Source organism: Odocoileus virginianus, unplaced genomic scaffold (assembly GCF_023699985.2).
Source record: "Odocoileus virginianus isolate 20LAN1187 ecotype Illinois unplaced genomic scaffold, Ovbor_1.2 Unplaced_Contig_24, whole genome shotgun sequence".
In the NCBI taxonomy this organism is placed as follows: Eukaryota; Metazoa; Chordata; class Mammalia; order Artiodactyla; family Cervidae; genus Odocoileus; species Odocoileus virginianus.
In genome coordinates, this window is record NW_027224341.1 from 1243699 (window position 1) to 1257740 (window position 14042).

The 14042-nt window shown below is 39.8% G+C and overlaps 1 protein-coding gene across 3 annotated transcripts in view; it reads right to left on the bottom strand.

Annotated features, from left to right (window-relative positions):
* Positions 1 to 848: 848 nt before the first annotated feature.
* CYB5R4 (cytochrome b5 reductase 4) overlaps positions 849 to 14042 on the bottom strand; it is a 98802-nt gene continuing 85608 nt past the window's right edge. For all 3 annotated transcript variants that reach the window (XM_070464462.1, XM_070464461.1, XM_070464460.1), the window contains 3 exons: positions 13895 to 13981; positions 3601 to 3765; positions 849 to 1433 (listed from right to left, as the gene is read on the bottom strand). In XM_070464462.1, the coding sequence (XP_070320563.1) occupies positions 1379 to 1433; positions 3601 to 3765; positions 13895 to 13981 (307 nt within the window). In that variant the 3' untranslated portion in view covers positions 849 to 1378. The remainder of the gene's footprint in view (positions 1434 to 3600; positions 3766 to 13894; positions 13982 to 14042) is intronic.

The window sequence follows — 14042 nt, forward strand, 5'->3', positions numbered from 1 at the left end:
AAATGTTTCTGTTAGGCGTCAGGGAGCACCGAAGCCCAGGACAGCCAGGTCCCGCCTGGATGAGTGAGGACAGACAGACGAGGGACACAGGGAGGGCAGTGCTGACTCAGCCACTTGCACTTGGGCAGCTTCCGAGGCTGGGGGTGTGTAATTTGAGGAATGTTCATATTGCGTCTTCTCTTGAGTATACCATTCATTCGGTGAAGCTTAGCTGTTTACAAAATCATTTACAGGGAACTTGGAGACACCCCTCCCCCGGCCCCCCTCCCCGGCATTTCTGTAAAAAAGCAATGCTGCTATCCTGAATAGCACTGAAAAATCGAGGTCAGCTTATGCAGAACCACCTATGCATCCAACACGGTTTCCTCGTGAAAAGCTCACAACGACTCTTCTTGATACCCTTTGAAGAATCCCCGTCTGTGAGAGCTTTTGCTGGTTGTGCACAGCGGCAGGGAGAGAAAGATGACCACACAGCAGTTTAGGAGGGCTCCCCGCTGAACTGGCATTTGTGGGGCGAGCAGCCAGCGAGGGAAGGTATCATTTAGGATGGCATGTTCCTCATTTTCCTAGTTGGTCTAAAGGCAGACTCAAAAAGAATTTAAATTTAATCCATTCCAAAGCAGCAAATGATTGTTTTAGGCCATGGGACCAGAGGCTACACTTCCATTATCTTTCCCAATGCCTCTAGTTTTGGCTAAGAATAGTTGTCAAAGTTATCTAAGTTTCTAAACACATCTAATCCAAAAGTACCTGTGTGAAGTCTCTCCAGAATCTTTTATCATTGCCTTTTAAAATTCTCCTTATATACCACCCCAAACATGCATTCAAACACATTTCTATGACAAAGATTAAAAAGTACTTAAGTATATTTTTATTCTACTCTGTATCAAGGCCATAGACACAAAATGTTTGGATCGCTTAATAAGTTATAACATTCCATGTTTTCATAATAAGAACAAGGACATAAATAATCATTTCCTGAGTTAACAGTGCAATGTAAAATTTAATCTGTATTGCTAATAAGACATTGTACAGCATAGAAATATGATCAAAATGATCATTTGCTTTATCATGTCATAAAACACGAGAGCTTATTGTAGAACAGTGATAACAGTTTACATGGTAAGGAACTTTGTGATTCATAACAAAGAATCCTATATGTACTTGTCATGATTGACTTTTCAGGACAAATATCAGTAGTAAAATAAGTTAAGGTACAAAATAAAGTCCACAAGGTATCTATAGTGAAGAAACATTTGTTTTTAAGAAACTGAAACTTGGATTCTAGTTAACCTTTTAGTATATACAAAAATGTTCTCTTAAAAAAAACCCTAAGTAATCACAAATTTAGATTAAACAGTTGAATGACAGCTCTTCATTATGCTGTAAAACTATGGATCTCATCTTTGGAAAAGTTCAGATCATGCAGCATCCTGAAAAACAAATACAAAGCACATGTTTCTCATGGAAGATCCTTGAAAATAAAATAAGATCAAAGTTTACCATTGTAACCATAGTATTTTTTCATATTTCCCAGCTAACATGTGTTGTCTAAAAAATCCCATAATTTTCACTTCTAAATAATTAACAATAATTCCTTAGTGTCATCAAATATCTAGTAAGTGTTCACATTTGCAGCTGTCTCATAAGTGTTATCATTTCTAAAAGTATGTTTGAATCAAGATCCAACTGAAGTCTATTCACTGTGACTGGCTTATATGTGTTTTAGGTATCTCTTGAGCTGTAAGATCCCCTCCATCTCTCTCTGTCCTGCAATTTTTTTGTTGACAAAATAAGATTTTCACACATTGACTCCCCCATGGTTCTGATTTTGCTGTATCCCCTTGGCTTTACTCTAATAATATGTTCCTTTTATCTCCCTAAATTTAATCAGATCTAGAGTTTGATCAGATACAGGTTCAATTCTTTTTGACCAGGCTACGTCATAGATAGTGCTCTTTCATCACGAGGCACATAATACCTGGTTGGCTCTCTCTTGGGATGCAAACCACCATTGATGATCTAGGTGCAGATCAATTAGTTCATTAGGGACTGAAGTTGATGACATCCTACTTCTATCATTCTTTATTTGTTTATCAGCCAAGGAATTATCTAAAGAATAACTTCTTCTCACTTGTTATGTGGTTGCCCAGTAGTATAGCTCATACAGAAAAGGCAGAATAAATCCTTAATTTTTTCCCCTTTATTTATCAGTTTTCAAAGTAAGGAGGTGATACCATAGCATTCTGTCTTAATTTTCCCTCACTGAACAGGAAAAGTAGAAATACAGGTTAAGTATAATTTTACTTGGAAAACACTATCAAAGGAGACTGAAATCTTAAAAGCAGCTGTTTAAAATGCTGCTGTAAAAAATAAACATTTATTCAGAACTCCCTCTATGTAGTCACTGTGCTAAGCACTTCACGTGCATAAACGTTATCATTTATTCCCTTGTATAAATGGGGCTTCCCAGGTGGCAGTGGTAAAGAATCTGCCGGTCAGTGCAAGAGATGCAGGAGATGCGGGTTTGATCCCTGGGTCGGGAAGATTCCCCTGGAGGAGGAAATGGCAACCCACTCCAGTATTCTTGCCTGGAGAATTCCGTGGACAGAGGAGCCTGGCGGCTATAGTCGGTAGAGTCCCAAAGAGTGGGCCATAGACTGAGCACACACATGTGCATACAGGTGAGTGCATCGAAGTTTAGAAAGCTTTGACTCATAGCTAGTGGCTGCAGGGTGACTGTAAGCGGTGGAGCTGGGACTCCAACCCAAACTGGTAGCTTCCAGAGCAGACACACATATTCACACCAAGGGTCAGGATGGCACAGGAGTCAAAAGGACCAGTGTGGTACAGCGGGCAAGCCTCTCACCATCTAATCCCACCCTACCTTTCCAGCCACACCTCCTGCCTTTTTCATAATTAAAAATAAAACAGTAAGAGAGAAAACTAACTAGAAAGTGTTAGGTTCAGTCATATACCAAACAAGGAAAATGCAGAGCCTTTAAGGCAGCTATATTTTAAAATCATTTAGAAACCCAGTAACAGTGGCTATCGCTATACCTAACCAAAACATGTTAATGTGTCATTTAGAGTTAAATCAGATCAAGGTGATTTTTAAATAAGATAGTCATACCACTGATTTTTCATTGTGCAGAGTTCAACTCTTTGACTAATGCTCACCCAGCTGCAGAGAGTGAAGGAGGATCAAAAGCTAAAATGAGATGAACACAGCTTATATTTCTAAAAGATTATTATATATTATGAAGCTCTGGTGGAAGGAGAGGTTGAATCTAGCGTCCCAGAAAAGACCGGGCACCCATTCTGTGAATGTGTTCATGCTGCCTACCACTATGAGAGGCTATCAAGAGCTGGGTATGTCTTATTTTTGTGTTCGCGTTTAACTCTGTGCGTAACTGGGGCCTCCAACCCTTCACTGCATACAGATTAAACACTTCGTTATGATTTTCTTACACTGTGACAGACTACCAAAGCGCGGGTTCATATGAACAGGAAGAACTGAGAGCCACATCAGCTGCTTTTTATAGAAGGTGGTCATTTCACCAGTGCTGCATTTCTTTCACCTACCACATTGCTACTCACTTCATTCCTTGTTCTGTAAATGGCGTTGGTCCACAAAGGCAGATGAGGACTTTGGATGTGTCTGAACTTCTTTTCAAAAATTCAGAGAGCAGAGCTGGTGAAATGCATCCCTGTTTGCCACTCCATTCGGAAGTAGGTGCTGAGAGGACAAATTCAACCTCAAATCTGGAAAAAAGAAACATTTCTTTAAAAAGTTCATTATGTTAAACACATCATGAACATGTTTCAAGTTCACTAAAACATCTTTTTCTCCTCTGGAGAACAACTGAATATAGGAAGGTTGATACACTTGCTAGAAGAGCACTGCAAGGGATTGTAAACAAAGATTTCACAAAAAAATACAAGTAAATCCATAGTTATTTAACATAAACTTCTGTTACAGGAAAGAATAATGTGACATTTTTTACTGAACTCAGAGAGAGCTTAGCCTGGGTTCATGACCTGTGTGTAATTACATTCTACCTACATATAAATGTACTTCACTCAATAAACAGTTGTTGAATTAAACCAAGGATGACTATACCCAAGATAGAGAATGTGGTTTTTAGGGACCCTACAAACCAAATCATTTGAAATTAAAATATTTTGAATTAAAAAAAAAAAAGAAAGCTCAAAGTTATCTTAGCTCCACGCTTCTATTAATCTGCTCAGTAAAGAACATGTGAATTTTAATCTGACTCAAACCCATCCAATGAGTCCGTGACTCTGATAACCAGCTGCCTATCTGACTCTTCCACTCTGTCTGCACCTCACCACGCAGGCTCCCTGCGCCACACCTGGCTTCACTGCTGTGAACGGCACCACAGGCACGCGAGGTGCACAAGCCGGAAACCGGAGATTGATCTGCCTCACCCTTCACATCCAAGTCCTCCCCAGTCCCAGCTCCCAGCTCTGTGCCCTGCCTCTCTCAGCCTGCACTGCCACACCCTGCCTGTTCTCTTTCTGTAAAGCTTCTACCACACCCCACCGCTCAGTTCTTAGCTCAAGCATCACTTCCAGGGAAGCACTGCTGTTCCACCAAGTCTCTTCTTACATGTGTTGTAGAAACGTTTCCCTTTTCCTCTTTTTTATCACTCTTAAATCAGGCTGTAAATAGGTGGCCACCGAGATGATTATTTTAGTAATGTCTACTTTCCCCATAAGACTGGAAACTCCACGAGGGCAGGGACTGGTTGCCGCTGCACCCCTAGTGGCCAACACACAGGAGGCGCCCAGACGCTAGGGAGTAAGGCATTAGACAAGGGTACAGAATTACAGAAGAAAGTACATCAAACCAAGTCTCAGAGGAGCTCCGGACCAGTTCTTCCCACAGCTCTGTAATATGATATGTGAACTGCTGGTGAAGAGCCACAGCAAATTGAAAATTCTAAGCTGTACCTGGTCCCTTTGCTCTGTTTTCACAAACACCATTAATTCTTATCATTTTTCAGCAGCATAGATCAAATGCCTTGCTGCATTTTCTGCTTGAGTAATTTAGATATTTTGTCAAGAGTGGCAGAAATTAATTATATGTTAATCTCAAGAAAACGCTGAAGTGAATTACTTCTCTTGTGAGGTGGCCTGGGTAGCCAAATATCAGAGCAGAAACAAGAGGCAGCTGGCGCAGCGGTCCTCGCCACTGCACACTGCAGCAGGTTCACGCTCCGAGGCTGATGGGAGCCGGGGCGGGACGGTGTGGGCTGGGGAGGGTGAGGGTGGGACAAGTATACAAATCAGCTCAGGGCCAGCTGGGGATAGAAAAGCCGTCCCAGCTCTCAGCAGAGCCAGACTCTAGGTGGGAAAAACTGCATGCTCTTACAAGTCTAATAATCTGATTTTATATTTAAAAACCCTATAGAGATATGTTTTATTTCTTGCTTTTAAGATTCCCATTTTGTTTTAGCAGTGATTCAAATCCACCCTATACAAAATAGCACCCCCCAAAAACATTCTTTCACTAACATTTTTTCCTTTCCTGCACTTATAATTAAAAAGTGTTAGATAATTCTGGAATGTGATGTTTCTGTTTACTGCTTCATGAGGGCAGAGTCCTTGTTTATCTCCTTCTACACTGTATTCAGGCTTGGTTTGAGACAAATGTGCAAAAAATACGTGAGGAATAAATAAAGGAGTTTATTGAACAAGGTATATTGTTAAAAATAAACACTATACTTGGAAAAGCAAAGCCATATGCTGGTATCTATGAAATTACATATAAAAATGTATGTGAATTTGTAAGAACATTTTTCTGGGAAGGTCCATAACCTTTCATCAGATTATCAAAGGGAACCTAAGAGCAGCTGCAGAATCACTATCTTAAGACATTTCTAATCATACACAGTGCAATGGAATGCAGCAGCTGCCCTGTGAAATTACAAATGAAAGATAGTCTCCTCTGCCTCTATCTTCCAATAAACCTGTCAACTGGAATAAAACTGCTAAGAAATGTAAATCAATATTGGTGTCCTTTGTCATCCAAAAAAATCCTGTTTTTCCTTGAATGAGCTGCTTTAAAAAGAAAAAAAAAAAAGCCTAATTCGTGGCATACCTTCTGTAGGCATCTACCAAAGGGTGAAAAATAACTGTGATCCTTACATAAATGGTATAAATGCCTTATGTGTTTTGTATTTAGTTATACAATGGTCCCCTGGGCAGACCTTTGGGGCTCTCAAAGGAAGCAGACCAGGTGGCATGGATGCAGTTTTAGAGCATGGAAGGAGGCTACCCTGGAGAAGGACACAGCGCCCACTCCAGTGTTCCTGCCTGGAGAATCCCATGGACGGAGGAGCCTGGTGGGCTATAGTCCATGGGGTCACAAAGAGGTGGACACAACTGAATGATCTTCTCCTTCCTGGGACTGGAAAAGAGATTAAACTGGAGTGGGAGCAATCCCAAGTTAACTAAAAAATACCTGAATGAAGGATTTTTTTACAACACTTCAAGATAGAGATGGTTATTATGGATGGTTACTTCTGAATTTTTCTAAAAGGCAACTTACTGTCTGGAGCATTTGCAGCACGCAGGGGTGAACTGGTGAATGTTCTGAAATTCCTCTCTACCGTACGATTTCAAAAGTGCCAGAAAGGACTTGGAAAAAGTTATCAGAAAATACATTTTGAGGATCCATAAAGTGCAAAGCAATATATATGAGAAAGAAAGAGAGACCTGATTCTATGAGGTCTAAATGTCAATGGAAGTAAACAAGCTTGTCAAAAAGAAATCATTTTCAAGTAGACTGATAATGACTTGAGATAAAAAAATCTTAAATACAAATGTATTCATTCAGTCTAAACCACATGCAGAGCCTGAAATCACTTCACAACATATTCCCTTCTCCCCGAGGCAATCAAGTTACCGGACCCACTGATTCTTATTTCTTACACATGCATGGCCCTGCCCTCCCATTTTTACTGCCACAGCTTCAGTTCCAGCCCTTCTATCTCCTGTCTAAGATGTTGCTCTATTAGCCTTATCCTCATCTACGTGGCACGTCCTTGTTATGCTAGTTCTCCTAAAAACCCAGATCCAATCTCACAATTACTTTGCTTAAAAAGCTTCAGTGACTTGTTACTTCCACAAAATAGTATTTCAAGAGTATTTGGGGCCCTAGCTTTCCCTGGTTTCTCTAAAGAAAAATACTAGAAATTGTGGTGAATGCTGTTTGGTCATGGGAAAAACAGCTCATAAAATAAACAGCTGATGTTAACAAGAGATAAAATGTACATCTTATAGAAACATTTCTCAAAATGAATCTGATGAAACACTTGTGTTCTTCCAAATGTTAGTGGTAGTCCATGAAAAAAAAAAGCTAACCTAATCAAGTAAGTTTGGGGGAAAATTAAAAGATATTGCTTTAGAATTTTTCAAAGCCTTGAATATGGTAAGTTCATATTAAGCTTCAAGAAGCTAACAAAGCATACATTATTTCTCAAACCTATTTAATCACAGAGCCCTTTAGGGTGGGAATACATGAACACATTCCAAGAAACACACCCCTGGAGGAACATCTAACAGGGAGACAGAAAGTGGTTTAGGGTCCAGATTAGGGATCCACATATCTGAGTTGCCTCACAGGCTGCAGGAAAAGGAAGGGATTCAAGCATTTTGTTCAGTTTCCTTGTGCTTCTGGAATCACTGGATTTTGCTATCTTAAAGGAACTAACACATTGCTAGTCCCCAGAGTACAGAAAAACTTTTACCTTTTTAGAGGCTATTTGTCAAAATGGATCAATAGCCTTGGTACACTTTGACTTAGTGATTCTTCTGGTGAATTTTTACCGTGCAGTACACAGAATTGTACAAAAAAGGTCTTAATGATCCAGATAACCACGATGATGTAATCCCTTACCAAGAGCCAGATATCCTGGAGTGTGAAGTTAAGAGGGCCTTAGGAAGTATTACTACAAACCAAGTTAGTGGAGGTGATGGAATTTCAACTGAGCTATTTCAACTCCTAAAAGATGATGCTGTTAAAGTGCTGTACTTGAGCTGTCAGCAAATTTGGAAAACTTGGCAACAGCCACAGGACTGGAAAAGGTCAGTTTTCATTCCAATAACAAAGAAAGGCAATGCCAAAGAATATTCAAATTACCGTAAAATTGCACTCATTTCACATGCTAGCAAGGTAATGCTCAAAATCCTCCAAGCTAGGCTTCAATAGTACGTGAACTGAGAACTTCCAGATGTACAAGCTGGATTTAGAAAAGGCAGAAGAACCAGAGATCAAATTGCCAACATCTGCTGGATCATAGAAAAAGCAAGAGAATTCCAGAAAAACATCTACTTCTGCTTCATTGACTACACTAAAGCCTTTGACTGTGTGGATCACAACAAACTGTGGAAAATTCTTAAAGAGATGGGAATACCAGACCACCTTACCTGCCTCCTGAGAAACCTGTATGCAGGTCAAGAAGCAATAGTTAGAACTGGATATGGAACAACAGACTGGTTCAAAATTGGGAAAGAAGTACATCAAGGCTGTATATTGTCACCCTGCTTATTTAACTCATACGCAGTGTACATCATGAGAAATGCTGGTCTGGATGAAGCACAAACTAGAATCAAGACTGCCAGGAGAAATATCAATAACCTCAGATATGCAGATGATACCACCCTTATGGCAGAAAGCAAGGAGGAACTAAAGAGCCTCTTGATGAAAGTGAAAGAGGAGAGTGAAAGAGTTGGCTTAAAACTCAACATTATGAAAACTAAGATCATGGCATCCGGTCCCATCACTTCATGGCAAACAGATGGAGAAACAATGGAAACAGTGACAGACTTTATTTTCTTGGGCTCCAAAATCATTGCAGATGGTGACTGCAGCCATGAAATTAAAAGATGCTTGTTCCTTGGAAGAAAAGCTATGACAAACTTAGCATATTAAAAAGCAGAGATATCACTTTGCCAACAAAGGTCCATATAATCAAAGCTATGGTTTTTCTAGTAATCATGTACCGATGTGAGAATTAGACCCTTAAACCCTAAGGATGAGCACTGAAGAACTGATGCTTTTGAACTGTGGTGTTGGAGAAGACTCTTGAGAGTCCCTTGGACTGCAAGGAGATCAAACCAGTCAATCCTAAAGGAAATCAATCCTGAATATTCATTGGAAGGACTGATGCTGAAGCTCCAATACTTTGGCCACCTGATGCAAAGAACTGACTCATTGGAAAAGACCCTGATCTGGGAAAGATTGAAGGTAAGTGAAGGGAACGACAGAGGATGAAATGGTTGGATGGCATTACCAACTTAATGGACATGAGTTTGAGTAAGCTCTGAGAGTTGGTGGTGGACAGGGAAGCCTGGCGTGCTGCAGTCCACGGGGTAGCAAAGAGTCAGACACGATCAAGTGACTGAAAAACAATGAACTCAATGACCAAATACAATGCAGCTATTAAAAACCATGGCATAGTGCAGGCTTTCCCAACTAGCACTACTGGCATTTTGGGCAGAATAATTTTCTGTCATCTTGTGTTGTTCTGTGCACTGTAGGCTCTTAACAGCATTCTTGGCCTCTACCCACTAGGTGCCAGGGGAACCCCTTTCATTAGTTGTTAATCAAAACTGTTTCCAGACATAAATGCCCCCTAGGCTGTAGACTCACTCAAGGTCAAGAGTTAGATTTAAAGTATTCTATACATAGAACACACACAATACACTAAAGAGAAAATGTGGTTATAAAAAGTATAGTCAGTAGGACTACATTATTTAAAAAATACAAAAGAAAACAAATAATACATGTATATAAGTATATGTGGGTGGGCGGGAGGAAAAGGGGAGAAAGAGAAAGAAAATGGAAAGATACAGACCATTATTGTTGCTTGGATGGTAAGACTATAGATGATTTTTCCCCGTATAATTTTTCTATATAAATTCATATTAATTCTATAAACGGAGAAATCAACAAATCATCAATGCCACCCAGAAGTCAATCTCATTGTAAAACTGTCCTTCCCCTGAAAACTAATTCTGCAAAAGCAGAGAACTCAGAGTAGGTGCGTTCTACTGAGGGGCGAGGGAAGTACCAATGCATAATACTGAGCCAAGCAGGCCTCATAACACTGCTCAGTAAAAGACAAAAATACGAGAAATTTAATTTGGATCGCAGTTTACGTAATAATTAGCTACAGCTGTTGCTGTACATATTTATGTTCTGTTTCTCTCTCATTTTTCTTTAGGAACGTATATGTGGGAGACTTCCCTAGACTTGGAATGTTGTGAACCAAATTCCAATTACGGGAGTTAATGGTCAAGTGTAATAGTATATTCGGATAAAATTCAGGCAAGCTTTCTTTCCCCACTCACATTTAAGGCTTAATGACATGAAAACTGAACTGAAACAGAAACATCCTAAAAGAACACTTATGGTCTTCCTATTTTCTGTGGTTCTAGTAAATTTAGCAACGTGGGAAGATGGATTGCTTGAGAAAATACTGTTTCCTATCATAACCCTGGGGAACAGGCACATGGCTGACGCTCACAAGTTTTTCACGAATGAATGGATGTTACAAATATACTAATTCTGGGCCCAGCACCTACTCTGCCATTCCACTGCCCCCATACGCAAACAATTCTATGATGCAGATATTGATGCCCCTTTTCACAGATGGAAAAAATGAAGCTCCATCAGATCAAGTAACTTGCCCAGGGTCACAAGGTTAATGTTTCCATTACACAATTATGTTTCAAAGAATTTCCCTTGCCAACCACATTATTTGGATAAACACGCTTGTTGAAAATGAAAATACTAGATTACACACCAGTCTCAGCATTCATTTTTCCTATTCCTCCTTTTTCCACAAAGGACTGATTAGAAAACTGTCCTAATCCTACAGAGAACAGGGTATTTCATTTAAATACACATGTTTTTATTGCCACAATCCAATAATAATCTAACCAAGACGATGCGTTCAAGTGTCACATTTTGTCATCAGAAATGTATTGGTAAAATGAGAAGTGACACAGGAGAGTCAAGATGTAGGAAAGGGTGACTTAACAGAAAAAAAAGCCTTAAATGTTAACTAAATGATGTTTATGACTGTAGCCCACCAGGCTCCTTTGTCCATGGGATTTCCCAGGCAAGAGTACTGAGTGGGTTGCCATTTCCTTCTCCACTGGCAGGCAGATTCTTTCCCACTGGAAGCCCAACTAAATGATAGATGTGACCAATTAAAACTACCTTACAGTAAATTTAAGCTTTTACTTCCCTTCTATGTATGGGACTCAACAATTATGTATCTTGAATGAACACTACTACCAAAACCCATCGGTAAGCCTTTAAGGCCAGGTTTCTCCTCCATCTGCATCAGTCTCAGAATATGGAAGGTTCCTGATAAATGTTCCAAAGCCACCTACCCATACGAAGCCACGTGTTTTCCAGTGAGGGTCTGACCATGAGTCTCCAGAGGACACAGATCAGCCAGGGCTGGAGGTCAGTGCCAGCAGCAGGCCTCCAGCAAGGCGAGTGTGTCTCCAGAAGGCGGAAGAGAAGGCAGGGAGCAGAGAACGCCCAGGAGCGGGAGCAGAAGAGAGAGGATAAAGGCGGGCTGGCAGTCAAAACACTCTCACTTCTCCCAGCAAACTGGGGCGTCTCACTCACCTGATGAGTGCTGTTAGAACACTCATCCAGAAGTGGGGAAAAGGGGGCTTTCCTTATCCTCAAGCCTACACAATGCCACCAACCCAATTATGTGGGCCATGCAAGAAAAAACACACAGGGGATGTTGTTAAAGCATGCCTTGTGTTCAGAAGCTGTCAACACAGCCCCTTCACTAATTAGTTCTTACATCAAAGAAATACTGTTCGCAGAAATACTAGTAAATGAATTTTCCTTGTACAAGGAAAAGATCTTACAAAATACCATGTCCCCAAACTGCCAAAAGTACTTACAAAAGAAAAAACAAAAAACTAGCTACAGAAGTATAGCTCCGTCTGTCTAAAGTCTTTTAAATGATTGTTTAGGAAAAAGAATCTCAAGTAGTCAACACAGAAATGAAATGCATGTCCACAGAGGTCCTCCCTAACCGCAATGCAAATATCTGAGCCAGGGCTTCACAGTTTCCAAAGCATTTACACTGCCTTCTCTAGTCCTCACAATAGCCTTAGGAAGGAAGCACGACAAACGTCATTATTCTATTTTGAAGATAAAGAGGCCCACAGAGTCAAATAATTTTCGAATACAGTTTCAAGCTAGTAAGGGTAGACAGAAAGCCAGAATTTAGGTCTTCAGGTTTTTTCATAAACGCTGCTTCCAATTTTCCACTTTGAGTGAAAAACACTTGAAAAACCCAGGAATCTATATTTCTTTAAATTAGGCTTTAAATTGCCATGCAACTACTCAGACATAATAAATATTCTTAGGATTATGTTTTAAGTATATTAAGAAGAGAAAACACTTCAAAGATCATTAAGTTCAGATCATTCTTAATTTGTGCAAATTACTTACTAAAAGAGAATGATGGGGAGGATGGGAGACAGCAGGGAGAAAAGATGAGGAGGAACCATGACATCACCTTGGGGAAGATGTTTGGAAAATACTCAGAAGCACCTGGAGGCCCCAGGACAGCTGAGTTCCTGAAGTCTTTATGTTTGAAAACACAGAGAATTTTATCTATACTATACCGGCAAAAACATAAACATTTACATCAGCTGTTTTGTGTGACTTAGGAAGTTCTGCAATTCTAGAAATAGTTTTTAACAATTACAAAAATGCTTCAGGATGTATGACAGATTGTTCAATTCGCTCTTCTTCTAAAAGATGTGTTTTGAATGTCATGCTGCACCTCTCTTTAGGGGAGATGGAGCATATGCCCATTAACCCATCTCACCTTCTTCACTACACCTGGGCTCCTTTCTCAATGAAACAAATTGTGACCCTGCTGTCCTTGCTGCCTCATTCTACCACTGAATTCAGCCTGCTTCAAATTCTTTTCCATGAACTGCACTGGCATTTCCCGAAGTGTCTACTGAGGATCATTTGTGATATTTAATGTGTTTATGTAAGCAGACAAAAATGAAGAGAATCTTGCTAAACCATGTATAACGAACCCCCTTCCTGGAGAGTCACAACAGGCACTGGCGTGGCTGGTGAAGACTCTAAGGAATCCTGTAGCAGAGAGTCATGTTTGCTTATTTATTTAATTTGGCTTTATTTAATGTGGGATCCTGAGCTGCACCGTGCAGGACCTAGCTCCCTGACCAGGGATCGAACCCAGGCTACCTGCACTGGAAGCGTGGTGTCTTAAACACTGGACCACCTGGGAGGTCCCAAACATGTTGATTTTTGTTTAACTCATCTCACCAAACTGATTTGATTTGTCCCCATTATAATTAGAAAATCTTGAATTACCAAACTGACTACACTGGATCATTTTCAAAGAAACCCAACTCACTATAAATAACGATATAAACAGAAAGCCCAGGAATTTCCCTGGCGGTCCAGTGGTTAGGACTCTGAGCTCTCAGTGTGGGGGCTGTGGGTTTGATCCCTCGTTGGGGAACATGATCCCATGAGCAATGTGGTGCAGACAAAATTTTTTTTCTTAATTTAAACAATCAAGTCCATTATAAAGTCCATTATATATTTTATCAATATATATTTGATGTCACATTGACCTTATCAAATAGTATTTCTTTGGGAAAGGTGTATTAACATTACTTACATTTAAATTTTTTTAAAGAAAATTACTGATTTGTTTACTTTTTGTTAGAAGGAGTTTTCTGGTCAACTAAAAACTTGAACTGAAAGAGGTTAAGGTCTCAACTGACTGAACATGTATGAAAATATCTAAACACAGAGCTAGTACTACTTTAATACCTTTTATCCTTAAATGCTAATTTCTCCAACTGGCTTCTCCAAATTATGTCATCCTCTGTTTTATTGAAGAACATCAGCTTCACTTTCCTTAAAAGAAAAAACAACAATTCAAAAGTACTATTTCAATTATATTTAAAATATGCACGAA